At 44.0% G+C, this 26802-nt stretch overlaps 1 protein-coding gene across 1 annotated transcript in view; it reads right to left on the bottom strand.

The window, feature by feature from the left end:
• Positions 1-25887, bottom strand: part of LOC148527271 (serine/threonine-protein kinase Nek5-like) — a 76887-nt gene extending 51000 nt beyond the window's left edge. Inside the window, 8 exon segments of the mRNA XM_088469090.1 lie at positions 1679-1733; positions 3722-3808; positions 6144-6214; positions 6312-6395; positions 8431-8528; positions 9016-9112; positions 14380-14516; positions 25835-25887. Of these exon segments, the coding sequence (XP_088325216.1) occupies positions 1679-1733; positions 3722-3808; positions 6144-6214; positions 6312-6395; positions 8431-8528; positions 9016-9112; positions 14380-14496 (609 nt within the window). The 5' untranslated portion in view covers positions 14497-14516; positions 25835-25887.
• Between the last annotated feature and the right edge of the window lie 915 nt (positions 25888-26802).

Genomic DNA, 26802 nt, shown 5'->3' with positions numbered 1-26802 from the left:
GGACACCGGCTCCCTGCACCGAACACTAAGTCCCTGGTGGTCTAGTGGACACACGGGGTATGGGGGGCCCGCCGCCACTGCCGGCGCCTCCGGTCTGTCCCCAGAGACCGGAGGCACAGGACTGCATTTCAAATGCACGGATCACCGCAAGCGGTGATCCGCGACCTTACCTGCTCCCCGTGGATCCGGCAGCAGTCCTGGGCGCCCGCAGAGTCCGGCTAGTACAGACTCTGGGGTCCCGCTGAGATCCCCAGATCTGTACTGGCGTCTCAGCGCCAGCGGGGTGACGGAGCGGCAGCTTAGACGTCCTATGGACAGTCTGACGCTGCCGCTCTGAAGAATCCAAAGGAAAAATAAAAAACTCTGTCCTTTAGAAAACATAGAGCTTAGGGGCTGCTAATCAGCTCCCCACTGCACTAAACTGTGACCCGATTCCGGCCGGGCACCAACTTAAACTGAGGTGCCTCTGGCTTGGGGGTGGGGTTATAGGGAGAGTGGACCCAAGTGCATCCTGGGAGCTAAAAGCTTTAATTGCGTGGTGCCCGGATTTGGTTCCCAACCTATACCCCCAAGGTCAACCCTGTGGACCCCCTATGGACCCTGAAGTAGAAATGCCCAAATCGTGAGTCCCCACTCACGATCACGATGCGTGTCCCCGCAGGTCGCACATCGCATCTTCAGATCTGCCGTGCTGTAGGGCAGATCTGACATTCTCAAGTCATGATGCACTGGATAGTTTAGGAGGCACGATAGACAGTGTGTCAAATTGGCAGCTTTTTCAGACCAAGTCGTGCCCACACCTGCCGGGGAGCTCCCGGGGAGAGTTCAAGGAGAAATCGTACACATCATTGGATCGTGAGCACATCGCCATGTGTGTAGGCACTGTAAGGCCGGCCATGCATGGTACGATGAGGCGACGGGGGAGCCAGCGTCCGACATATCGGGAGTTCCGCGCACACGGTGCGATCGGGTGGCCGACCGTCCGATATGCCGGATCCCCCCTCCCTCACCCGCGAAACAATACATCGCATCCCCTGATTGCATGGTTCTGCAGTGCGAACAGGCGATGCAATGTACGACCCCACGGGAGCGCACTTTGTACGAAATCAGGCCCATACACGGTGCAATATCGTTCCAATCCATCGGATTGGCTACTTTATTGCACCGTGTATGGACCGCATTACATTTATAAGGCCGGATTTCTATTCACAAGTCAGGTGCTGCTCTCTGGTGGACATGAGCAGTACACAACCGATGTAAAGCACAAATCACTTTATTTTGCAACCTTGCCATACGTCCTGTGATTATCTTTCCACTCTAGCATGGGTGCCGTCTATTCTGTCTCATTCTGCAAACTGAAATTTGGTTTGGGCATTGTTCCTCAATGCTGCAACCATGCATAGAAAGGGTCGCCCCCCACAGCCCTAGTAACATCTTCTAATGTGATATATTTAAATAGCCAAATATTTAAAGCAATGTTCTAGAAAAAACCTTTATGTATGAAATGACAGTAAAGAATGTCAAATTAAAGTAAATAAGACTGCACATTGGAGAAATATTTATTTTATTTCCCCAGGAATTCAGCTGCAAACAAGTATCTAAGCTCAGAATGCAAGATGCACTGTTTTCTATCCAAAACAATACATTGTGCCTAGATCACAAAATATATACTACTCACCGGGTGTTTAAGTGTACACAGTTCATACAGCACACATCCTAATGACCAGACATCCCTAAAACAAAGGCAGATTAGAAAATTAATTCAAGAAACAGCCTGGACACTGGGGGTTATATTTACTAAAGTGAGAGTTTTTAGAAGTGGAGATAATGCCCATAGCAACCAATCGGATTCTACTTAACATGTTACTAGCACCTTCTAGAAGATAATAGCTAGAATCTGATTGGTTGCTATGGACAACATCTCCACTTCTAAAAACTCTCACTTTAGTAAATGTGTATGTATATATATATATATATATATATATATATATATATATGTATGTATGTATGTATGTATGTATGTATGTATGTATGAGAAATTATAGCGCCAAAGAGAAATGAGATTCCTTTAATTAAAGTTAAAACCCGTTATTCAGGTGATAAGTTTTTTCCCAACAAAGCACTCCCCATAGGTGTGGGTGTCAGCTTATCAGTAAAAATATTAACAATGGTGATTTGTTAAAAGAAAAGTATATAAATAATAAAACTGATGTAAAGCGCACTGTGCTAAGTAAACACAACCAAAGTGTAAATTATAAACTGAGCAATATCAATATATAAACGTAATGTGCAATTATCGCAATATAAAGTGTATAACGTGCATATAGAATAAAGTGAAAATCAAGTTCTTATAATCATAAAAAATATATATAAATTTAATTACAAAAAAACTCTGAATATACAAGGCAACAACATACAATAGAAATAAAAATGCCACTGGTCCCAGCATGTGGGTATTTATACCAGATACTCCACAGGAGTTACACATCCCTTGAAGAAGTCCAACAATCGGACGAAACGCGTTGGAAACTCCTGATTCCGCCTTCCATGAACTTACCTTTAATATCCAGATAAGCCATTCCCTATTTATTTCCTCTCTCCCCCCCTTTTTATTCTCTTATGCTAACTGTTTTTTAACATCTGCCAGTGGCATTTTTATTTCTATTGTATGTTGTTGCCTTGTATATTCAGAGTTTCTTTGTAATTAAATTTATATATATATTTTATGATTATAAGAACTTGATTTTCACTTTATTCTATATGCACGTTATACACTTTATATTGCGATAATTGCACATTACGTTTATATATTGATATTGCTCAGTTTATCATTTACACTTTGGTTGTGTTTACTTAGCACAGTGCGCTTTACATCAGTTTTATTATATATATATATATATACACACACACACACATACATACATACACACATACATACATACATACACACCTGAATGAAGACAGCAACTTAATATAGTCTGTATACTAAAAGGAAAAAAAAATGCCCTCTCTGATGAGAAAATTTTATTTTTCACAGGAGACAGGGCCTCTAGTTATCTATTAAGGGCTATCACTGGCGGTAACCCCACTGGAGAAGATTCACCAGTTATTCCCGGGGGAACGGTGCTTGGGAGGCCCATTAAGAAGGATCTTCCTGTCGCTATTGATGCAGACATCTTAAGATGGAGATAGAGATGGAGGGAATAATAAAATAAAAAATTATTATTTTAATAAGTATTTTTTCATTTTTAACTATTTATTGAAAGTCAACAGGTAGATAAAAAAACTAAACAAAAACACATATTTGAATGACATACTTAGAACAGGCACCAATAAAATGATCGTAGAGGATAAGTATTCCATGCAACTCACCATTTTTTTTTATTCAAGGTGATTAATAATTGTGATTTTTTTTATTTAATTTGTTTTTTCCGCCAGTGGAACCGGAAGCACAAGTTAGGGCTTCCAGTTTTACTGAGCATGCGTGACCTAGCAAAGCCCGGTCACACATGGCCAGATCAACTGAAGACTGGGTTGTGAAGTGGTAACAGTACTCTTACTGCCGCTAGCCAGTATCGCTCTGCTACTACGGCAATATTCTGTAAGGAATTTGCTGCAATAACTTATTATCTATTCTATAGAATAAACTGTGATAGAATATCTGTGGTTGTCACAGCATAACAGTAAATAGGGCCCAATAGTCTTCTAAATAGTAACTTACGTTTTGTTGTTATAGGGTCGGTTTTCACAGATCTCTGGAGATAGATAATAAGGAGTCCCTACGCATGTGCGAGCCAGCTCCATCGTGCTTTGGTGGAAATATCAAAAGGCAAAACTCATTATTAGTAATTTTATCAACTTAGCAAATATAAAGAGTCATTTGTAAAGCTCCAGAAATGTGAGCAGTGTCAGATTAGGGCATAAAGGGCCCAGCAGGGAATGCAGTGGCCCAAGATTAAGGGGCATGGCCAGCCACTAGACGGGGTGTATTCAGCCACTACATAGGAACTTGGACAACTATTAAAGAGGACACAGTCACCTTTATAAATGAGGGCACAGGGGTTTGTCAGGATAGCCTACTTTGATTGGCAGGAGGGCTAATATTGGTGTAGTTGCCATAGAAACAAACCAAGTTCACCCATGGCCCTGCTCCACCATTTTGCTGACCTTCTGGTAGAGTAGCGGTGTATAATTTGAGTGCATGGTCTGGAACCTGACCCCTAGAGGAGGGACATACAGGCAGTGGGGCCCACCAGGCATTTCCCCTGTACACCAGTGGGCCAGTCCAACCCTCGATACGAGCACAGAACATGACTGCTGGCTTGTGACATCTATTTTTGTAATAATACATTTGTACTGGAAAGCAGGTGGCTCAGTATGTCAGTATTGCATCAATTACGTTGTGCAAACTTTATAACCATCTGATGGGAGAAGTTGAGGTATTGAATAATGTGGGTTAGTTGCAGGCATACATGTATTTTAATACATATTATTTAAACGCAGAGACCTCCCCCATAAAATGACTTGATTTGTACATGTCAGAAGAGCTGTCAGAGGTCCGGCATTAGCCTATACTTTCCACAGGGCACTTTTTAAAGATAAAATCACATTTACAGGTGTAATTCTGCACATGTACAAAACAAACAATAGATAAGAAAGTACAAATATGACACATGAAATAAGTGAGAGTACGTTGGGCTTTAAAGTGACTGATCAAATTTTTCTGGCATGAGTATTCCCATAATGGTCCACAATCCAACAAACAGAGGGCCTGATTCAGACTCGGTCGCAAGCGCTGAGCACTCGCAACAGGGTCGATGGTTGCCCACAGCGCATGCGCACGACGGAGCCGGCTCCGTCGCGCACATGCGCGAGACCCGGCTAGCGACGGGCACTCCGTCGCTCCCGGTCTCGAACCAAAGGGGGCGAGCTGTCGATGTTGAGTGACAGCTCGCCCCCTTTGGTGGGCGGGCCCGGAGGGGGTGGCTGTCCAAACGGAGGCATTCCCATGAGAACGCCTGCCGTTTGGGGGCGGCCCCACTGACATCACAAGTGATGTCAGTGGAGAGCTTTCGGCTCTGTTAGAGCCAAAAGCTCTCTGGGGCTTGCGATGAACGAGACCCTACCACAAGGGTCTCGTCGCAAGCCCGAAGGTTGCGATGGTCTTGACCATCGCGACCATCATCATGGCCGCTCGCTATAGCTGTGGGTGACTAGCGGCTCTGAATCAGGCCCAGATCCTGATACAGAGATGGACGCAAACCCCGTAAGCTGTGGCCATGCGAAAATATTCAAATATCAGTCGCTGGAATTTGTATTGAGAAGATCACCGTCAGCACTGCAGATCCGCCGCTTGCGTACATGGACGAAACCACTGGACGCACATTGCTCGATCATCGGACTTCTGAGTAACTCTGTGGTCGCGCAGAATGGCACATGGAAGCATTCCTGACACACCTGCGTTTGTGTTGCCAACCCGCTACTGCCATCAAACGGTTCCTGACTGTCAATCACTTCGCAAATAAATCCTCTCTGTGGCCGCCGTCACGGCACATGCGACTCCGACACAAGCACAGTAAAATAGAACATTGGCCATTTGTAAAAACATCGTCAATGCGCCCATCTCTGAATTCTGATTAGCAATGTGTAATCCATGAGCCCACGTTTCTTGCAGATTTATAAATGACTCATGTGCTGCCCATCCACTACTTGATGCGGGGACGACGGCACAATTACGACATCATAATCGTGCCGTCGTCCCCCTAGGGGTGAAGTGCATACACTGAACATTCAGACGTTCAGTGTATGCAGATCAATCATCCCCGAACATGGCAACCTGATGGCGATTGTCAGGTTGACCAACATGTTCGGGCGATGATAGATGTTAAAAACGACAAGCGGGAATGCACATCGCTGGTCATTTTTAACATCTTGCTGCCCGATTTGCAGGATTTTACCAAGCGATTGAGCGATAACGAAGGTCGTTATCGCTCAATCGCTAGGTTTAATCGCCTAGTGGATGGGCACACTTACTGTTTAAACAAAAGCTAATTAGATTACTTATTGTCACAGTACCTGTGTTTATGTAACCCTCCCCCCGTGGTACATAAACAAAACATAATAAATGTATAAGTCAAACTTACTTATTCAACATTCTTGCGATGCCAAAATCTCCCAGTTTGGCCAACGTTCCATTACTGGTGAGAAATATATTCTGCAAGGCAAGGTAGATGATATGAGGATATCATGGTAGAGTTCTGCGGTAGATCATCATCTCATCTACCTCCAGTGTATAATCATATAAATTGTACCTGTGCCTTAATGTCTCTGTGAAGGACTTTGCGATCATGGATGTGCTTCAGACCCAAAGAAATCTGCACAAACCAGCTGAGGATCTGTAATGAATATCAACATTTACTCTTGAAGGTTTGTTAGGGCTAATGATGTCTACTGCAGGGCATTAACAGTGATTTAGATACTCATAATACAGTTCTATTGAATATTGCCTCATCATCTTCATTAAATATGGGCAAGCACCAGTGATATTTATCTCCAGTGTCCAAAGTACAACGATAAGATTGTGATTCAAAGTTTTTCTTACCCATGAACAGGTCAACTAATCTTTCATTGGATCACCAATCAGAAATTATCTGACTATTCCTACAGAGGGAAATTCTAAAAAGCCTGACATATAGAAAAAAAACAGATATTGAAAACAGCCACAAAATAATATAAATATTGTAAAGCGATGTAATTCCCAGTGAAAGTGTTATTATGAAGGCAAGCAGAGAACGGTGTACTGTAGCAAACTTTCGCCAGAGATAAAGTGGAGAAGTTGCCCATAGCAACCAATCAGCTTCTAACTGTTGTTTTTAGAATATGCTGGATAAATGATAGCTAGGAGCTGATTGGTTGTAATGGGATACATCTCCACTTTTAATCTCTCTCAGAGGTGGCGATTCAATTATTTCATAGGCAGCAATTTTTTTTGGACGCAGACGGAGCAATTCAATTGTTGCTCCGTTCAAGCGCGATAGCCGCTGAAATTTCTGCTTGCACCCTTAGGAGAGTTTCAGCAAAAATGTGCGATAAACCCATGGTTAGGGCTCCCAAATAGTGGTTTGGGTGCCCTAATAAGGACTTTAGAAAAGTTTAGCCATTTTACGTGGCCAAACCCGGTCTAATCGGGCGTGAAGACCGCAATAATTGATGGTCGTCCAGAACAATTGAATTGCAACACTGGGAGCCCATTAACTATCGCCGTCCACAAAACAATTAAATCGCCCCCAAAGATTTCTCCAGCAGAGTCTTCTACTTCTGTTAACAACGCCGTAAGCCTACGGTGGCGAAGCATTATGGGCACTTACTAAGTGTCAAAAAGCTGACCTTTTCATGGCTTACCCACTAACAAGCAGCGCCATCTGAGGATGCATTATGGTTTATTTAACCATTCCCACTTCCCCTTCCGGATGCTCCTCGCTCTTGCAGCTTTGGTTCTGAATGAGGACTTATAGTTTTTGCAAGATCTTGTACATGCGCAGCACAGCCGCTGAGAGTCATTCCGTACATGCAGCACAGAGGCAGTGTCGTCACTAAGGAGGTGTGGGCCACACCGGGTGACACCATCCGAGGGGGTGACACCAAAATAGCAGAGCCGCTCTATTACTTTGGTGTCACCCCCTTGGATGATGTCACCAAACAGTTATTCAGCGGTGATGGATGGTGTGCACATGCGCACATCATCCACACTGCGCTGCGAGAGGCTGAGATCCCAGAGCGCTGGGCAAGCCCCCAGCGCGACGAAAACAATGGCATGACACATGGTCACGCCCATAAACCAGCACATACCAGGGGCATGACCTTGCAGGTACGAGGCCACGCCCACTTTGGAGCACGAGAGGCATCGGTAAGTGCCACACTTGGTGTCACCGCCCTGAGTGACGCCTCAGCACAGAGGTCGCCAGAGAGGTTAGTTACCAGAACTCAGAGCTAAAACATCCTGTATCACTGTGATAAGTGGTGATGTAGGATCTCTCTAGCACTGAGAAAAGGGGCATGTTAGTACATTGATCCCTTACACTTTTAAATTATTTTGCAACTAGCTCCTATAATGGGGGAGATTTAACAAGCCATCTAGAGAAGAAAAGTGGAGAAATTGCCCGTAGTAACTACTCAGATTCTATCATGTTATATAATTTACTAAATAAATGACAGCTAGAATCTGGTTGCTATGGGCAACTTCTCCATGTGTCCTCTGACTTAGAAGGTATGATAAATCTTCACCTTATTCATGTTTGTCAACCAGATTCCAGCACTGCTAGGCATACTCTTAACAGAATGGTTACATTTATCTGCCAAAAGCACACCCTGTGGGTAGCATAATTAAGTCATTAAACCAAATATTAAAATCTCAGCAGAAAGAGTGCCTACCTGGTCTTCATCAAAGAGAATACCCCGCTGCTTATTTATCCTCTTCATCAGATCTCCACAGTCACAGTACTCCATCACAATGTACAGATTGTTCTTCTCTGCAATGAAAAAATGTTTTATGAAAATAAACAGAGTGACCTTAAATAACTGTTGCCTTGAAAAAGGCTATTGTGATCCACAGGAATTAATTAGGTCCTTGCATTCATGTTATAAATGGCACTAGCCAACTACACGTTCTGATTGGTTGCTATGGGCTGGGGCACATTTTATGTGCACTAGGTCTTGTAGATATTCCCCATTGGTCCCTCTTGAAGGGCAGCCATTTTGAATACTTATATTTGCCTCTCTCAGCTGAGTAATATAACTCTCAAGAGATGCAGAAGAAAGCAATAAAAGGGACTTAAGAATATTTGGGATAAATAAACTACTCCTATATGAATAATAAGTATTACTATAATTATATTACTTGAAATGGCAGATTAAATTGTTTAATAATTATTACCATGGCACATTCCTATGTCACCTCTATCCCTTTCCATCAGGAAGAACGTTTATTAATGTAGTTTATTTCAAACATCAACAAACCTTCTATTGAAGCAAAAAAGGACACAATATTTGGGTGTTTCATCTTAGCCAAAAGCGTAACCTCTTTGTAAGAAGCCTCTTTCTCCTTCCGGGGCATCTGTAGGAAGAAACAAAAGGAAGAAATTTTAGACTGAAATGTAATTTATTTCTAAAAACCCATATTCATGAAAACAAAATAAAAAAATGTAACATTGCAAAATGCACAAAAATGATAACACAGTGAGCTACGTGGCTTGGGGCACTACAGATTCCAGAATGTAATACATCATTTCTTATCTGCTAATTTGTGGAATGGTGTCTTTGATGAGCAAGTCCTCCTCTTTCTTCCCATGCCTTTACTTTTCCTATTACATGTGATTTGAATGTATCCAACTGGGATTGTTTTCAAATGTACATTTCCTGGCATTACCAGCTAAAAGTGAATGGTCTGAAATTGTTCCGCCTGAGGGTTGGGTTTAGCTGGAACAGGCGTGTGAGGCTGAAGTGGAAACTGAAGAGACATGTTTGAAGCTGGGCCAACTATTCCTCATGTGTTGAGAGAAGAGAGTGGAACTGTTGGTAGTGATTGCCCGAAGGCGGGCACAGGAATGAGATCACTTTATTATACTGGAACAGTAGCAGATATTGTTTTAGAATCAAAGTTGTAGATATGGTACTGAGGGCCTTATTCACTGCTGAATGCAGATTTCCGATGGTCGAAAATCTGTGCAGGCCCCGAGCCCGTATGCATGTGCAGTACGGGCCCTGCGTGATCACACAGAGCGGCAGCAGACTGTCGGTGTCTGACAGTCAGCTGCCGTTTGTGAGCAGGAGGGGGTGGCGATGGCCTCCATTTCCCGTGTCGCCGCAGTTGGAGGAGGGGGGGGGGGGGGAGAGGCCTCTTTCTTGTGTGGCAGCCGGCTTGCATGATCCCATGGGTCACTCAGCCAGCCGATATTGTCGTATTTTATTTAGAATGTGAATATCATATTTAATATACATACTAATAATGAGACAGTATACCTTACATTATTCACTCAGGATAGGGATTATACAAACACACTACATTATCAATTAATAGATATCATTTGATTTCTACACTATATACTGTTCACTATTTTTATACATAAATAATTATGACATTTCTGTTTATTATCACTTCACTTACTATTTGTTTGAACAAGTACATTAGTCACGAGTTATTAATACATTTTTTAAACACTTGTTATTAATACTAGAATTATTATTTACATTTGCCTTTTTCACTAACACTTATGAGCAGATTCACAGAGAATACAACACTATTTCACTATAATTAAATATAAATAGGGTATATTATGTTTCATCGGGTTAAGAAAATTGAATAATTATTTAGAAATAATATATTCCAATGAGGAATTGTTCTTTTAACAATTGCCTAGATATATATGAATAAGCAGTGAATTCATACACCATGTTACTTTTATAAGAGTACATTTGTAATTAAAGAGGTAGTGATACTATATGTAATACCCATGTTAAAAAAATATTTATATTAATCCATGATGATTCATGAGATAGGGAGATATATCCCAATAATCTGGTCAGAGACATTTAAATATTTGGATGATATTATACATATATATTTTTTATAAAGACATATTTAATTGACAAACACATATGTGACGTAATAGTTCCAAAGGTTTGTTACCGGGAGCTACATACAAACTAAGGGAACTCCGTAGCGGCACACACCAAAGATGGAGGAATATAACCAATAGAGACCTAGGCGGCAGCATGAGATTCAAACGGAACAATGAAGACGTGACCCGGGGGATAAATGAGGATGGATATCGGCAGTCAAGTTAGAACTGCCTTGATAAAGTAGCGCCAGGCGAAACGCGCGTTGGCGTTTCATACTCATACCGCTGGTCACATGTAACTGATATTTAGATGGCTTAATAGAAGTGAGCGGAGATTATACGGACTGCAGTATATGGTTGTTACTGAGAGAAATAACTGTGTAGATTACACATTATCACACTGTCGCGGAGGTGAAAGGAGAATTCTCCCCCCAAGTAAAGAATATTAGACGGAACATTTAGCTCAGTGACTACTGTAACCACTTATAACTATCCCTCAGTAATAGATGGTAACTGTTACTATTGTAACAAGATATTACCATCCGCAACAAAATATGATAGAAATCAACCAATAAGATACAATTTGTTAATAACCATAACCGCAGGAAAGTGAACACATTATAGGTAAAATTGGTTCTGTTACGAGTGATAAACAGATCAAAAGCCTGTATGCGACAGGCAGATCATACCACAATAATACTGAGAACCATAGAGATACTGGGGTAGATGTATGATAGCGGCACTTAACGTGCCGCTATAACGCTTCCCGCTTCGCCTCTTTACCGAGGCGAAGCAGGAAGCACTACCGATGAGATGTAAGAACATCTCATCGGCCGGAGAGGGGGAGAGTTAAATCCCCCCTCCGGCACTACCCGCTAGAGACAGCAGCGCATCAGCCTAGTGCTGATGAGATGTGTCTCTGTCCCGGCCGGCTCCACTGAGCATGCGCGGGATCTCGCAAGTATTGCGAGATCCCCGCGTGCAGCCTGGAGCCGGCAGCCGCCGCAGCAGGGACAGCGCAGTCCCTGCTATGGAGATAGGACAGCGACAGGCTGTAGCTGTCGATAACGACAGCTACAGGGGACCGAACGGTCAGGCGATCTGACCTTTCGTACATGGCTCAGGCTATTGGCGCTATCTTGCAGATAGCAGCGCTGATAATGACAGGGGCGCATAGCGCCTCTGTCATTTACCGCCCAGCCCCCCGATCATACATCGGGGAGAAGCGGTATCAGCGCACATAACGTGCGCTTATACCGCTTCATACATCTGCCCCCATTGTAAGCGATCTCCTATGAGCAATACATATAGACACTAACCAGCAGCATGGAGATACAGATATAATACACTGTTTTGTATTTTCTTCCTTTACACATTACTTTTTCTCATTTATCATTTTATGTGGATTTTTAATATGTCACCTAACAAATTGAACCCTTGAAAACTCACTTTTTAACAAGAAATCAATAAAGATTACAATTAGTGGTTGCAGTTGCCTTAGAAGCAAGGAGTCCAGTGTCCAACTCAGCTTCTCCCAAATAAGAGGCTGCTTCCCGGATATGGGAGATGTATGCCAGTTACTCCCTGGTAGCGTCTGATGGCGAGCTGTCTTCAAGTGCATCCGTCCATCCTTCCATAGCCTTAGCTACCCAGGCCACAGCCATAGCCAGCCGAGTAATAGCGCCAGAAAGCGAGAAAACGGACTTGAGACAAGTTTACAGTTTTCTATCCGTGGCGACTTTAAGGGAGGATGTGGACGGTATAGGCAGCGTAGAACTTCTGACTAAGCGTGCCACGTGAGAATCAACAGTAGGGGATGCATCCCACTTAGTACACTCGCCATGTGGGAGAGTGTAAAAAGACGCTTGTTTTTTTGAATCTGGAACAGTCTACCAGGAGTACTCCATGCCTTCATCATGAGCTCAGTGAGCTGGTCCGATTGAGGGAATTCAGCCTTAACCACCTTTTGGTGTTTAAACACCAGTGTTTTAGGCTTAGGGGCCAGTTCCACATCCTCTATATTCACGATCAATTTAACTGCCCTCACTAAAGAAGGGAAATCTCACCAGAGGGGGACCCGGGGGGAGAAACGTGTGCATCATCTGCCTCCTCAGATGATGCGTCAGAATCCGAAAGCTGGGTGGACTGAGGGGATGATACAGGCCGCCTATGTGCTTTGGTGGCCAACGGTCTGTCCGCCTGTAACATTTGCTGATAGGCTACAGACGTTTTAGCCATATTCTGAACTGAGTGGGCAAAAACATCCATCCAAGGAGGATGCATAGGGGGGTACAGACACAGCAGGATGTAACAGCTGTGGGCACCTCATGGTGGGAAGCAGCGTGGGGGCTGATAAGCGGTCCACTAACTGCATCATAACCTGGTATAAGGAGAACACCCAAGGTGGCTCCCGGACAGGGGCTGGCAAGGTGGACTGGTGAGGTGGTACATAACAATTAGCATACAGAAAATGTGAGACCCTTCACAAATAAATGTGAAGCAATAATTAAACCTCTACACACCTAGCAGATGAGGGTTAAGAGAGCACGAGGGATAGATACAACTGACAATCAGAAAGGTAAGATAGTATATCACTACAGCAGAGCTAGCACAAGTCAAATACAATGCATATATACATATCTATACACTAATAATATATATATATATATATATATATACTGGTAGAATTAAGCACTCTATAACCTGGCCCTAAGGAGAGGTATACAGGGAGACTGGACCCGATTCTCACGAGACCTGTAGCTCCAGTAATGCCCCTAGAAGTGGCTGCTGAGCATCTCACAGTGGGAGGAGGGTGAGGAGGAGCAGTTCAGAGGTGGGAAACCTCGATGAGGGATTGTGCTCTGAGCTGGGGGAGAGCTTACCTCCCCACTGCTGTATCACCTGCTAGCCTCTACAAAGGTCCTCGATGCCGGACTTAAATGCCCCGGTGGTCTAGTGGCGGTGCGTACGAACCGGACACCCCATCTCAGCGTCCTTCGGCTGGTCTCCACAGCTGGAGGTAAGGCCTGCAACATACGCGATTCCCCGCAAGCAGGGAATAGTCTTACCTGCCTCCCAGTTTGTCCGGCTGCATCCCTGGGTCTCCAGTGGAGCGGCTAGCTGAGCCCCGTTGGTGCCCGCCATAATCACCAGACCACTCACCGGTGTTGCGGCACCAGCGGGGGTAGATGAAGCAGTAGCGCAGACCCCCACTAGAACACCCAGCGCTGCTTGCGCCAAAAAAAATCCAGAAAACGAAAAGGTGCAACCTGCTCCTGCCGGCGCCTAATGCAAACCTCTGGCTGGGGGCGGGGTATATGTGGATTAGGATCGGTGCATCCTGGGAGCTTAACCATTTGACTATTTGGTGCCCAGTTAGCTCCAACCACCTGCACCCCATGGTTATCCCTGTGGATCCCTATGGACCCTGGGTAAGAAAATTGGCATTGCGTCCATCTCTGAATCGGCCCTAGGTTCTATAGACAAAATATCAGGGTTACTATATGCTATCATCTGATGGTCATGTATTGAGATGCAACAGCCAGAACATTATTAACATTTATCTTCTAAATGTAAAAAGAGCATTGTGATATTTCATTTATGGTCCCCAGGATGTCCTATAATTTGGTTTATATGATCAGTGCCTGCTTGATCCAACTAAGGTTGGTGGAAGTGGTCTACATCTCTTATTACTTATATTGTGTTACATTGCAGTTATTGCTTTATAAATATTTGTATCACTGATACATTAAGGAGAGGTCACCTTTGATAGCGCAATCTCTTTGATTACGCATTGTTTGTTGTCTTTTTTTCCTTTTGCTAGAAATGCTTTTCCAAATGCTCCTTCTCCGATCATCCGAATTATTTCATAGTTATCCATTGTTTTCTCTCAGATTACGCCTTAAAAGAGGAACAAAAAACAGAATCACTAAAGTAACGTTAGAAAAGCAGCAATAGATTACAACGCACCCTACAATTGTAGAGACCAAGTGAAAATGCTCCCACCATCTACACAAATTATTATTATTGTTTATTTATACGGCGCCACAAGTGTTCCGCAGCGCCTTACAAGGTACATAACCAAAACGTGACTTACAGTAAAATACAATACAATGAAGGACAAGGATAATATACATTGATACATAGGTGGCCATAACACCCAATTAAGCATAGGCACCAAGTGTTAGGTGTCCTCGTGGTGAGTAAGAAGTAGATGAACATAAAGTAAGGAGAAGCACAAGAGGGTAGAGGGCCCTGCTCACAAGAGCTTACATTCTCAAGGGGAGGGGCAGACAGACGGGCATGACACAGATGGGGAAGACAGGGAGGAGGGATCATGTAGTAGCATGTTAGGATGAGAGCTGGAAAGCATTGATGAAGTAGTGGATCTTGAGAGCCCGTTTGAAGGATTGTAGAGAGGTGAAGAGTCTTATGGGGAGAGGGAGAGAGTTCCAGAGGTGGGGAGCAGCACGGTCAAAGTCTTGGAGGCGGGAGTGGGAGGAAGTAATCAGTTGGCATGAGAGGCGGCGTGCATTTGTTGAACGAAGAGGGCGGACAGGAGAGTTAAGGGAGATGAGGTCAGAGATGTAAATGGGAGAGGAGTGTGTGAGGGCTTTGTAAGCGAGTGTGAGAACCTTGAATTGGGTTCTGAAAGGGAAGGGGAGCCAGTGGAGGGCTTGTAGGAGAGGGGAGGCAGATGTAGAGCGTTTGGAGAGGAAGATAAGCCGTGCAGAAGCATTAAGGATAGACTAGAGAGGAGAGAGATGGGATTTGGGGAGGCCAGATAGGAGGAGGTTACAGTAATCCAATCTGGAGTGTATTAAGGTCTTAGTAGCATCCTGGGTGAGAAAGGGTCTGATCCTGGAAATATTTTTAAGATGGAAATGACAGGACTTGAGAGGTTCTGGATATGTGGTTTGAAGGAGAGGGAGGAGTCCAGGATAACTACTAGATAGCGCTCTTTGGGGCTAGATGAGATAGTTGTGCCATCAATTGATAAAGAAATAGTGGGAGGTGAGGTTATGTGGGAGGGTGGGAAGATGCTTCCACTGGCCGCTGTACAGCAGCGCAGTCACAGTGGCACATCACAACTGTAGCCAGCCATTTAGGAAACCAAAGGTTGTCCATTCACACAAACTGGTGACATCGCTGAGCAGGGAGGACTTTTATACCAGTGTATTATCAATACAATCAACATTATAGCAGGTTATTAAATACTATGTACATCACTATTTATACTGTACAGCAGGGGAAGGCAACATGTGGCACTCCAGCTGCTGTGGAACTGCACATCCCAACATGCCCTGCCACAGTTTTGCTGTAAGGACATGCTGGGAAGTGTAGCTCCACAGCAGCTGGAGTGCTGTCCATTGCCTACCCCTGCTGTGCAGATGTGATTTATTAAAGATTATTATTATGCGGATTTAGAAAAAATATATATTGAATAACACAATGTAAATAATGTGGACAGTTCTGATTATAATGAGATAAGCAATTCAACATCAGTAATTATTATCACACAGGCCTGTTATGTACTTTGCGCCTATTGTCTCAATAATGTCAACAGTTCATAATGATATCTAATATTGTTTGTATCCTGTCATCAAATATCTGACTGCCCACTTCACTGATCTGGGAGGTTGCTTGATAATATATTGTCCATTCGATTCACGAATGATATATTGCGAATGCATCGGCGGGTGTGTAGGATGCCATTCACTGACATTTTATTTTGGCCCTGCAGCACAGCCGATATATCTGTAAGATATATTGGTGCATATGCATGTGTGTACGGGTGACCCGCTGACTGCCCGTATTCTTGCTGCAGGGACCCGCCAACACTGACATCACAATTAGGCGGGCAAATTTCAATGCTCGCCCAGTTGCGATGTCAGGCCAGGCATATTGAGCAGCTGATTGGTAAGGGTATATAACCTACCAATCGGCCGCTCAGATGGCCGATCGGTCTGATTTACCTTAAAGTGACAGTATTCTGTCACTTTATTGTATAACTTAATCATATGATAAAATATAATTTGTCTGGGTACAGAGTTGGGGATTTTTGATATTCGTATGGATAACACTTTTGTACATAACAAACACAACACTTCAAGGCAGAAATAAACTGGTTCATCTGGTCTGTCTGATGTTTTTCCTTCTAAAAGTAGGGAGTGGAGAATAAATCATAACTATATACTTTCATTTTCTAAACTGTATAAAACAACACTAGGAATCAATGAGACATCACTTCAGTTACAAGCAGAAAAACTCCCAACATTTCCTCTTTGAGAATCAGGACAATATCCAAGAAAGGGGCATCAGGGGCAAACCCAGGATTTCTATAGGGGGGTTCCCGAATCCTCCATTGAGGAAGAAAGTAAAGAAAAAACTGCTTTAATAAGTCTAAAACAGACAGTTTTTTTTGTAGTTAAATTATTTCAAATAAATTAGCAGTATGACCGAGTCCCAAAGTGATGCTTATTCAGGTCTTATTTGGTGATATCAGGAGTACATTTAAAAGGGTAAAATGTTTTTTTACACACTATAAATAACATTTTACCTGCAGTGAAGTTAGCTGCATCTGTCATACAGTGTGTGTTTTAGGTATGTTCAACATTGCAGTAAATATGCGGCAAGAAACATTTACCATAGAGACAGGAGTTCTGGCTGCGTTCGCAATGTGGTCTGTTTCATGGCACCCTAGTGTGCTTGAGCCCATAGAACAAATACTGTAAACTTACAAATTTACAAATCACAGCTAATACTACACATACTGTGCCCATGCTCTGTGGTTACCTGCCACTCCGCATCACAGAAGCAGCTTAGCTTGTGCAGGGGCTACTGACAGGACTGGAAGACACACAGGGAAAACCGGGACATAGACGTACTGATAAGGAAAGATAGAAACACAAGCAGGACTGAGTGACAAACACATTGACAGTGCTTGGAGCAAGGACACCAAGCGGATGGGGTTACTACTTACTCTGGCTCAGCCCTGTTATAGAGGCCCATGTCCGTTGCTTCCACTGGCCACGCAGACACAGTGGCACATCAAGCAGTGAGAGAGGAGACTACTGCGGCCTTCCTCCTGTCACTGCCAGATGTCCCTGCTATACAGCGGTAGTGGGAAGAGTAGAAGTGCTACTATCTCTCCTGGAGCTGCCCCTGTACTGAGCAAGAGCAAGCCCCCCCCCTTCCTCCCCAGTACCTGGCCCTGTCTGAGTTCTCGACGGCCCTGGCTGGCAGAGAAGACAGAGGGGCCTGATTCAGCTTGGATCGCAGTTACTAACATGTGTAATTCTGTAGGCAGATCTTAGGCGAATATATGCAAATGCTGCATTCACAATGCCGTTGTGCGGCTAACATACACACACCCTCTGCCTACGCTCACTTTCATATAACCACCCAAACCAGGCCAAACATCGGATACATCGATCCCACACGCAGCATTGCGGCAAGTCAGAGCTTACAAATTGCTAACTTTCCAGGTCACATGAAAAGCTCAGGCTAAGTTATGCACGCCCATGCAACGGTGTTCAAACGCACTGGCACACCTGTGTTTCCCCGACCACCCCCCCGTCACCACCCCCAAACGCTCTCTGCCTGTCAATCAATCTGCTAATGCGTGGGGTCCGTGTATTTGCAATGGCGAGTTTGCGCACTGCAATACATACGCATACGCAGTACGCAACGATCAACCAACTACGTACACATTTAGCAACTGCGATCCAAGCTGAATCAGGCCCAGAGAGAACACATTGAGTGCTGGGAGGCAAACACAATATAGATAGACACAGACCGTTCTGGAAGACAGGCTCATAGGACACACACACACACAATCTATGACTATACTGAAAACTCTTATCAGATGACCTATCCCAGCAAGCGTTACTTGGTAAATCACCCTGCTATAGAATATCTAACCTCCGTGAATATCGGCGATAAGAAACAAATATTTATTGGGGCAAAAATACATTAGTTCTTAAATATACCCCTAGGCATTCTATCCAACAATTGCCAAATCAGAAAGGAGGAGTGGGGCTATGTCATGGTAGGGGGTGTGACCGCTCTATAGACTGAATGACTATACTTGAGCAGTGAAAAAAAAAAAATCACCAGCATAGAATTGCTACATGTAGTGGAGGCATCTGTAGGAATACCCCTCCACCACCCTGCAAATTGGGACAATCGTCCTGATTGCGGGACAGTCCCTTGAAATCAGGAATATCACAACAATATCATGATGGTTCAGAGGTAGGTCCTAGGTTTGCGGTATCACCAGAGCCCTATAAAGTTCCAAATAAACTTTCCTTCCCTCTTTCTGCTTCTAATGCCACCTTCTAATACAGCCAACTATACTAAGTACTGGCATCTCCCAGGACCTGCAGGCCTACTGTGTGCTCTCTTTCCTGTTTATTCTGGGTTTTTTTCTTTGGGGGGGGGGGGTTATTAGTCATTAACAAAGTACACAACTTCCGAAGACAAGCTCAGAGTTGCACTCAACACTGTTGTGTTTAGAACTACCGGCAGACATGGGTGTACTAATGATCAATGCACATTTATCAATACACATATTGAGCGTCCTAACCCACCATCGAATTAGCCTCTACCAACCTATTAGGAAACAAAATGAGCCAGAATACCTTCTGTCCATAGACATTACATAAGAGCTTAGTTAACAGCTCTTCTTTACTGACTGCAACCAGTGTTCCTGGTACTCTCACCCATTGGTACATGACAACTTTTGTTCCCAGATGAGTGGAAGCTGTACAGGCTGCTGTGATAGATGGAACTGAATATCGAGAGGCTATAGCAGGGGCTGAACACTAAAGGCTTGGTGACCCAGCTATCCCAGCACTCCTGCTATTAGCCCATCCCAATTTGTCTTTCACCCTCCAAGCAGGAAACTCAAGGACATAGCGCCCCTGTCATTTACCACCCAGCCCCCCCAATAATACATGGGGGAGAAGCGGTATCAGTGCACATAAAGTGTGCTGATAACGCTTAGGTGGTTAATACATCTACCCTAGTAAAACAAATACACCTCCGCCGCCGGTGGTGGGTAGTACACTCGTACTACCCGGCAGCTGTATGTTTGTTTTAGCAGCCAATGAGAGTCAGACAGACTGTCATTGGCTGCTGCACCCATGGCAGGAGCCGGGCTGGAGTTCACTCATGAGCTCCGCCTTCCGGCTCCCGCAGGCGGGTGAAGGGAGAGACGTCATGACATCTCTCCCATAGCGCCAAGCGGGAGGACAGAAGAGCGGACGGCTGCGGGTGCAGGAGTGGGTATTCGGGTAAGTATTGTGTTTTGTGTGTGTCTTTGTGATACAAGTAAAGGTGGGTACACACCTGACAGATATCTGCAGATCGAGTGATCTGCAGATATATCTGTAGATGATGGTCGTTCATACACACTGAACGACCATCATCTGCATGCTGCAGTGGCTCGGGCTGATCGCGGTAGGCGTGGCCATGCCCCTTCCGGGGAAAAAAAAAACAAACATTTGCGGCGCTGGAGAGGGGGCGCTGTGTGACCCTCAGCCCGGCGCACAGCCAATGGGGGGCGCGATCAGCGTGATTGCTCCCCCCTTTGGCATAGGAGACTGCTCGGGCTGCTGCTTTAGCAGCCTCGGACAGTCTCTCGTGTGCCGGACCCGGTTAAGTAGTACCCGCTCGCAGCTCCCCCCCTCTCTGCACCTCTGTGTACGGGCGATCGACTGATCGCCCGTACACACTTGCCGATGGACAGATATGTCTGTTCATTGGCTGTGCAGCACAGCCAATGCGATATGTCTGTGAATGACGTTATTCACAGACATATCGTCTGTACACACTGGCTGACGGGGCCACCATATATTGGCCGATCAATTGATCGGCCAATATATCGGCCAGTGTGTACCCAACATAAGGGGCACTGATTAGGGGGGACCACTACTGGGGGCACTGCATAGGGGGGGTTACTACTGGAGGCATTGTATAAAGGGGCACTGCATAGGGGGCCACTACTGAGGGCACATTGCATAGTGGGGCATGATATTAGGGGTAATGTATAAGGGGCACAACAGTGGGCACTGCATAGAGGGGACCACAACTGGAAGCACTGCATAGGAGGGCACTGTATAAGGGGCACTGCTACTGGAGATATAGCATAAGGGTTACTACTACTAGGGGCATTAAGGTGCATATGGAATGGAAAGTAATGTTCCCAGAGTGATGAGAAAAGGTGGTGTGTCATGTTGACACACCCCCATTTTCAGTTACCACGCCCTTGTTGAATTTGGACACACCCACTTTTTTGGCGCGCACATCCTTGAGGGGCTCCATTTTTAACTTGCCCTGGGCTCCAAATACCCTAGTTACGCCACTGCCCGCTCATCTGTCGTCCAATGCTTTGCCAACCACAAACAGTAGAAGTAATGAAGCACTATGTACACAGGTGGCCAAAATCACGGACACATTTTGAAATTTGAATGATTATAAAAACTGTTACACTTCACACAGTGCAATGATTCATATATCAAATGAAAGGAAATTTAATGCTGAATTCAACACAATAAAAAGGAGGTCAAATATTTGCATTTTAAAAAGGGAAGTTATGCTACTTTCAGTCAGACAAAGAAGCACAGATGCGTGAGATTCAAGAAACGGATTGTAATAACAGCTACTACCAGCCAATTGGAATCGTCATTCTGAGGACCAATCAGCTGTCGTTTATGAGCAGGTCATGTTCAAAGGTGGGAATGGTCAGTTTGGCTGTTTCATTTTGCAGAATTATGTTGGTTACTGAAGTGCAATTATGGTTGGGTGTTTGTGTGTATTGCTTAGTGGTATTGACGGTGTAAAAAATAAATACAACAATGTCGTCCAGGCAAAGTGGTGACTGGTCACCCAGGAAGAGATCCAGGATTGTGGTTTTACATGAAAATGGTCTTTCGTATGCAGCAATTGCGAGAGAAGTTGGTGGGAATGTGACATCATCAGGAGTATGAAAGTTTTGTTTACGCTATCAGGAAACACAATCTGTACAAAACAAAGAAGGAAAAGGCCGGAAAAAGTGCACAACAGCTGTTGATAATAGGAGAATAAAACAAATTTGCGTCAGGGACAGATGGATGTCATCTGCGGCCATTAGCAGTGAACTGAGTGCAACTGGTGTTTTTGTCAGTGCAAGAACGGTACGGAGAAGACTAACGGAGGTTGGCCTAAAAGGTAGGATTGCACGAAAAAAAGCCATTGCTGAATAAAAGCAGCAGCAGAAACGAGTACAGTGGGCAAAAGGACACATTGCATAGACAGAAGGTCAGTGGAAACAAGTGATATGGAGTGACGAAACTAAGATATCGATATTTGGTAATGATGGGAGAAAATATGTGAGATGTCGCATCGGGGAAGAGGAACATCCAGATTGCATTCAAGCGACAACAAAGAATCCTACAAGTGTTATGATCTGGGCATGTATGACAGCAGATGCTGTAGGCCGCCTTTATGTCATAGATGTGTCGAAGCTGGATAATTGGCTGAGACAAGATCAGTTTAAAATTAAATCGCAGCGACGCCATCTTGCGACTGGCCGTAAGACGCCATTTTGGAAATGAGATCGCAAGACGCCATTTTGCGAATGGCCACCTAAGCGCCATTTTAGATAAACTTACACTTTAGTACATGTGGCGATATTACTATTAGCAACATGCGATTGCATCTTTCACCATTTCTCATACAGACATTAATACGCACAATTGCGCTGTTAACTAGTCGCATATTAGCGAATGCATAGGACTTTGTATGAAACCGCTGTTTTATTAGCTTTATGCGCACGCATCTGCCAAGTTAACTAGCGTCCTTATATCAAACCCCGCACACTCACACATTACATATTCACACATAAGGTTTAATAAGCTTTAAAGTATAAGATTTAAGTTGGTTCAGTTAGTATAAATGCTGTGAAATAAAGATATTTGATAACTAAGGTTTTATACATGCTAAGAAAGCAGTGTTTGGTTTCGTACTGATGCGTACTCTTTCAACAGAATTCCGGTACTATCGGTGTGGAGATCGCATCATGCATTCTCAACTTATGGACCGCAGAGACTACAAGCAACAAAATGTATATTTTAGGAACAACTGTTAGGATGTAGCATGGGGGCGGGAGGGCAGAGACCCCCAGTTGTTAGAGGCTGGGTGAGTCTATTTGAACCAGCCTGTTAAACGCTCTGTAACAGATGCTTCTCCCCTGGGAACCAATGATATCAGCAACAAACTTCTATATTGACCTGTCTATTCTGGGGGGTATAAATATGTGTGCTCAAACACTGGGTTTTTAGTCTTCGTGCTGAATATTGAATGACGACGGGGTTTCTTGCTGATGCCGATCATCTGGTCCGGAAGCGCTCCGTATGTATACTGTACTTGGGGTCTGTATAATTCCTTTGCGTCTAATTGTGTCTGAATCAATAGCGGGTAACTGACTGTACTTTTTACTTGAATAATACTTTGTGCTTTGGAACCACATGTTCTAAGTCTGGAGTCTCTATTTACTGTATGACTGCGTACGTAAATTAGCGTCATCCTTAGAGGTTTATAGGTAGGATTTTAGAAGGTACAGGAAGGGGTATATAGAGGTTCAATTTCAGAATCGTTAGTTGGTACACTGAACAGCAGAAAGTACATTGACACCATCCTACAACCAAAACTTCTACCTTCTATCAGGGATCTTTTTCCAGATAATGCCCCGTTTTTTTTCCGGCAGGATTCAGCTCCCTGCCACACTGCACGGATATGCAAACAGTGGTTCACGGAGAATGACATACAGGTGCTGGGATGGCCAGGAAACAGCCCAGACCTGAGCCCCATAGAACATTTGTGGTTCCTTTTGAAAAAACTGGTACATCTGAGGCGTCCATCCAATAAAAGACAATTAATTGAGGCTATAATTGTCTCATGGCACCACATAATAAAGAAGGAAGACATTGGTTGGTTCAATGCCACATCGCTGTGCTGCTGTCTTGAAAAATAAAAGATACCCAACAAAATATTGATAGGACAGTAACGTCATAAGTACACAGGGATTTTCACCCTAAGTGTTGTTTTAACTGCATTATTTCCCTTGTAATGCAAATATTTGTCCTATGTTTATTGTGTTGAATTCAGCATTTAATTTCCTGTCATTTGATATATGAATCATTGCACTGCAATGATTCATATATCATTGCAGTGTAACATGTGAAGCGTAACAGTTTTTATAAGCATTCAAAGTTGAAAAACATTCAAAAAGTGTCCGCAATTTTGGCCACCACTGTATAGTCCTGGCACAATTCTATCAACACCCAATGTGGCACGTGTATTGGGGCATTGTATGGCATAACTCCCAACTGAGTTGAATATAATGAATTTGGGGCACAGCGGTGTGGCATATGAATTGGCGGCATTGTTGTGAGGTACATTATGACTTTGGCCCTCTGCTGTGGCATATTCTATATAGTATATTGCAAATTTGGGACACTGATGTGTTGCATATTATAAGCTGGGGACACTGATGCGTTGCATATTATAAGCTGGGGACACTGATGCGTGGCATATTACGATTGGAGGGAGCTAGGGCGCTTGGTGAAATTTTGCCTAGGACGTCCAGAAACCTTGCACCGGTCCTGCATACCTAACATATTGACAAACATGTACATATCTTACACATATAGTACATATCTAAATATTCAGTACATACCTAACATATTAACAAGTACAGTACATATCAAACACATATACAAATACAGTACATATCTATATACAATACGGGATGTAGTTATGAGACCAGCGGCCGAATGGGCGCCGGTCTCAATCCTGACAGCGTAATCCCGGCAAGGGATTTAACATAGGCGTTGAAATACTGACGCCTATGCTAATCCTGACGCCGGAACTCAGGACTGATCGTCTTCTCTGCCAGGTAAGTATACACTAAGCCCGGGGATGGTGGAGTTAGGTTTAGGGACTTCCGGGGGACTTAGGGTTAAGCACCCTCCCCCCCCCCCCCCGGCGAAGGTTAGTGTTAAGCTAGGGAACGTGGGGTTAGTGTTAGGCACTAAAGGGGGGAGGTTAGGGTTAGGGTGCAGTGAGGGGGGGGGCTAGGTTTAGGCACCCATGGGGGAGGAGGTTAGGGTGCGGTGAGGGGGTTAGATTTAGGCACCCATGGAGGGGGAGGTTAGCGTTAGACACTAGGGGGGGAGGTTAGGGTTATGCACTCCTAAGGGAGGGTTGGGGGGGGGGGGAGAGTGGAGGGTTAGCATACTTACCACTGGGCGTCGGGATCTTCACCTGTCACTGTCGGGACAATCCCATTCCATACAATACATGTCTAACACATCTACATATACAGTACATATTCTACACATACAGTACATATCTAACACATATAGTACATATCTACATATACAGTACATATCTAACACATCTATACATACAGTACATAGCTACATATACACTACATATCTAACAACTACAAATATAGTACATATCTACATATACTTATCTAACCAGAGACTGTAATGACATTAAGGGAACAAAATCAAACATCTATAATGCCAAATATTCTTAAAGCTACAGTTGTAATGTTTTTACTACTTTCAATACAAAATGTACAGCCAACAGGTAACACCAGTGTTATGCTGCTAAAACAGACTACTGTGTTTATAAATATACAGTAAATGAGTCATACTGCACTTGGTTTTGGAATCAATTATTTAATTATATGATTTAAAAAGTGAAATTAAAAATATGTAAATAAAGGTGTTGTCCGATAGATAGATAGATAGATAGATAGATAGATAGATAGATAGATAGATAGATAGATAGATAGATATTATCAGCTTTTATTGTCCCACAGGTCACTACACTTTATATAGAATCCTTACATAGTTCCCATCACACCATACAGTAGTAATGTAACCTGCAGCCGTTACTGAACTGAATTTAGCAAGTTTTAGTGAGAGTGATGCAGCTCTATCTGGCCCATACCGTGCACAGAAATTACTCAGCACTTCTGTCACAGTATATAGAAGGGGCATTCCTGGAAACCCCTCCTCCTGGTTACTATGGATAGTATATGCAAACATCCTCCAAATTTCTCTATCATTCCCAAGTATATAATGCTTCCAATCCCGCTGCACTCGTCAGTTCATGTACAATACTCAGATTATACAATACAACACCACCATGATCATACTCACAGAGCCGCTGGCAGCCCCGCCGTCTCCCACCCACTGCTTCTAGCCTGGTAATCGGAGCACAAACACAACCTGTCTGAGCCCGTACAAGAGCACAGGCTCTGACCTGATGCCTTATGGGAAATGTAGTCCTACATCAACACCCACCTGCAGCTCCTCTAGAAAAAAAGGGGTAGGTTTTATGCATGAATAAATCTAAGAAATTACATATCATTTAATAGAAATCATTAATACAATTATTGGCACCTTTAGACATTGTAAAAAAAAAAAACACATTTGCTGATATGTTGCCCCCTCCATCCTAGGCGTAATGTCAGATATAGGGGGAGAGGTATCAAACCTTGGAGATAGAGAAAGTGGAGCGAGAGAACCAAGTAATCAGCTTCTAACTGTAATTTTACAGGTTGTGTTTGAAAATGACAGAAGCTGATTGTTTTGTACTTTATATCTCTCCACTTTCTCTCTCCAAGATTTGATACATCTCCCTCATCAGCGCGTATCACAACGATATATTGTACACGGCGTATAGCGAGTATGCCCAACCCATCGTTCCCGGCTGTAGTTCATTGAATTGTCCCATCTGCTATGCTGCATAGGAGACGGGACGATTCCATGGCCTTGTGATGCTGTTACATGCAGCATATAATGGTACATTGCGCCATCGTACAGCGGATCGTTTAGTGTGTACAGCGATGTGATGTATCGCTACATCGCATCACCACAACGCTAGGTCGTACCGTTATAAGGTGTGTACTAGGGATGTGCAGGCTCGGATAGGTTCGAGTTTGCACATCCCTAGTGTGTACCCAGCTTTACACCTACACAATACTGAGTGCACCAGATCCTATAGAATCAGTCCTATCGCCATTCGCACGCTTCGGAATAGCATGGAACTCTAGCTACAGGCCCATGTCACCCCCACAAGACCCTTCATACTATATCCTTCATCAAGGTGGATAAGCACTGTACGG

The sequence above is a fragment of the Taudactylus pleione genome, unplaced genomic scaffold, assembly GCF_031769625.1.
Source record: "Taudactylus pleione unplaced genomic scaffold, aTauple2 ptg000089l, whole genome shotgun sequence".
In the NCBI taxonomy this organism is placed as follows: Eukaryota; Metazoa; Chordata; class Amphibia; order Anura; family Myobatrachidae; genus Taudactylus; species Taudactylus pleione.
This window is presented reverse-complemented; position numbering and strand designations above follow the sequence as displayed.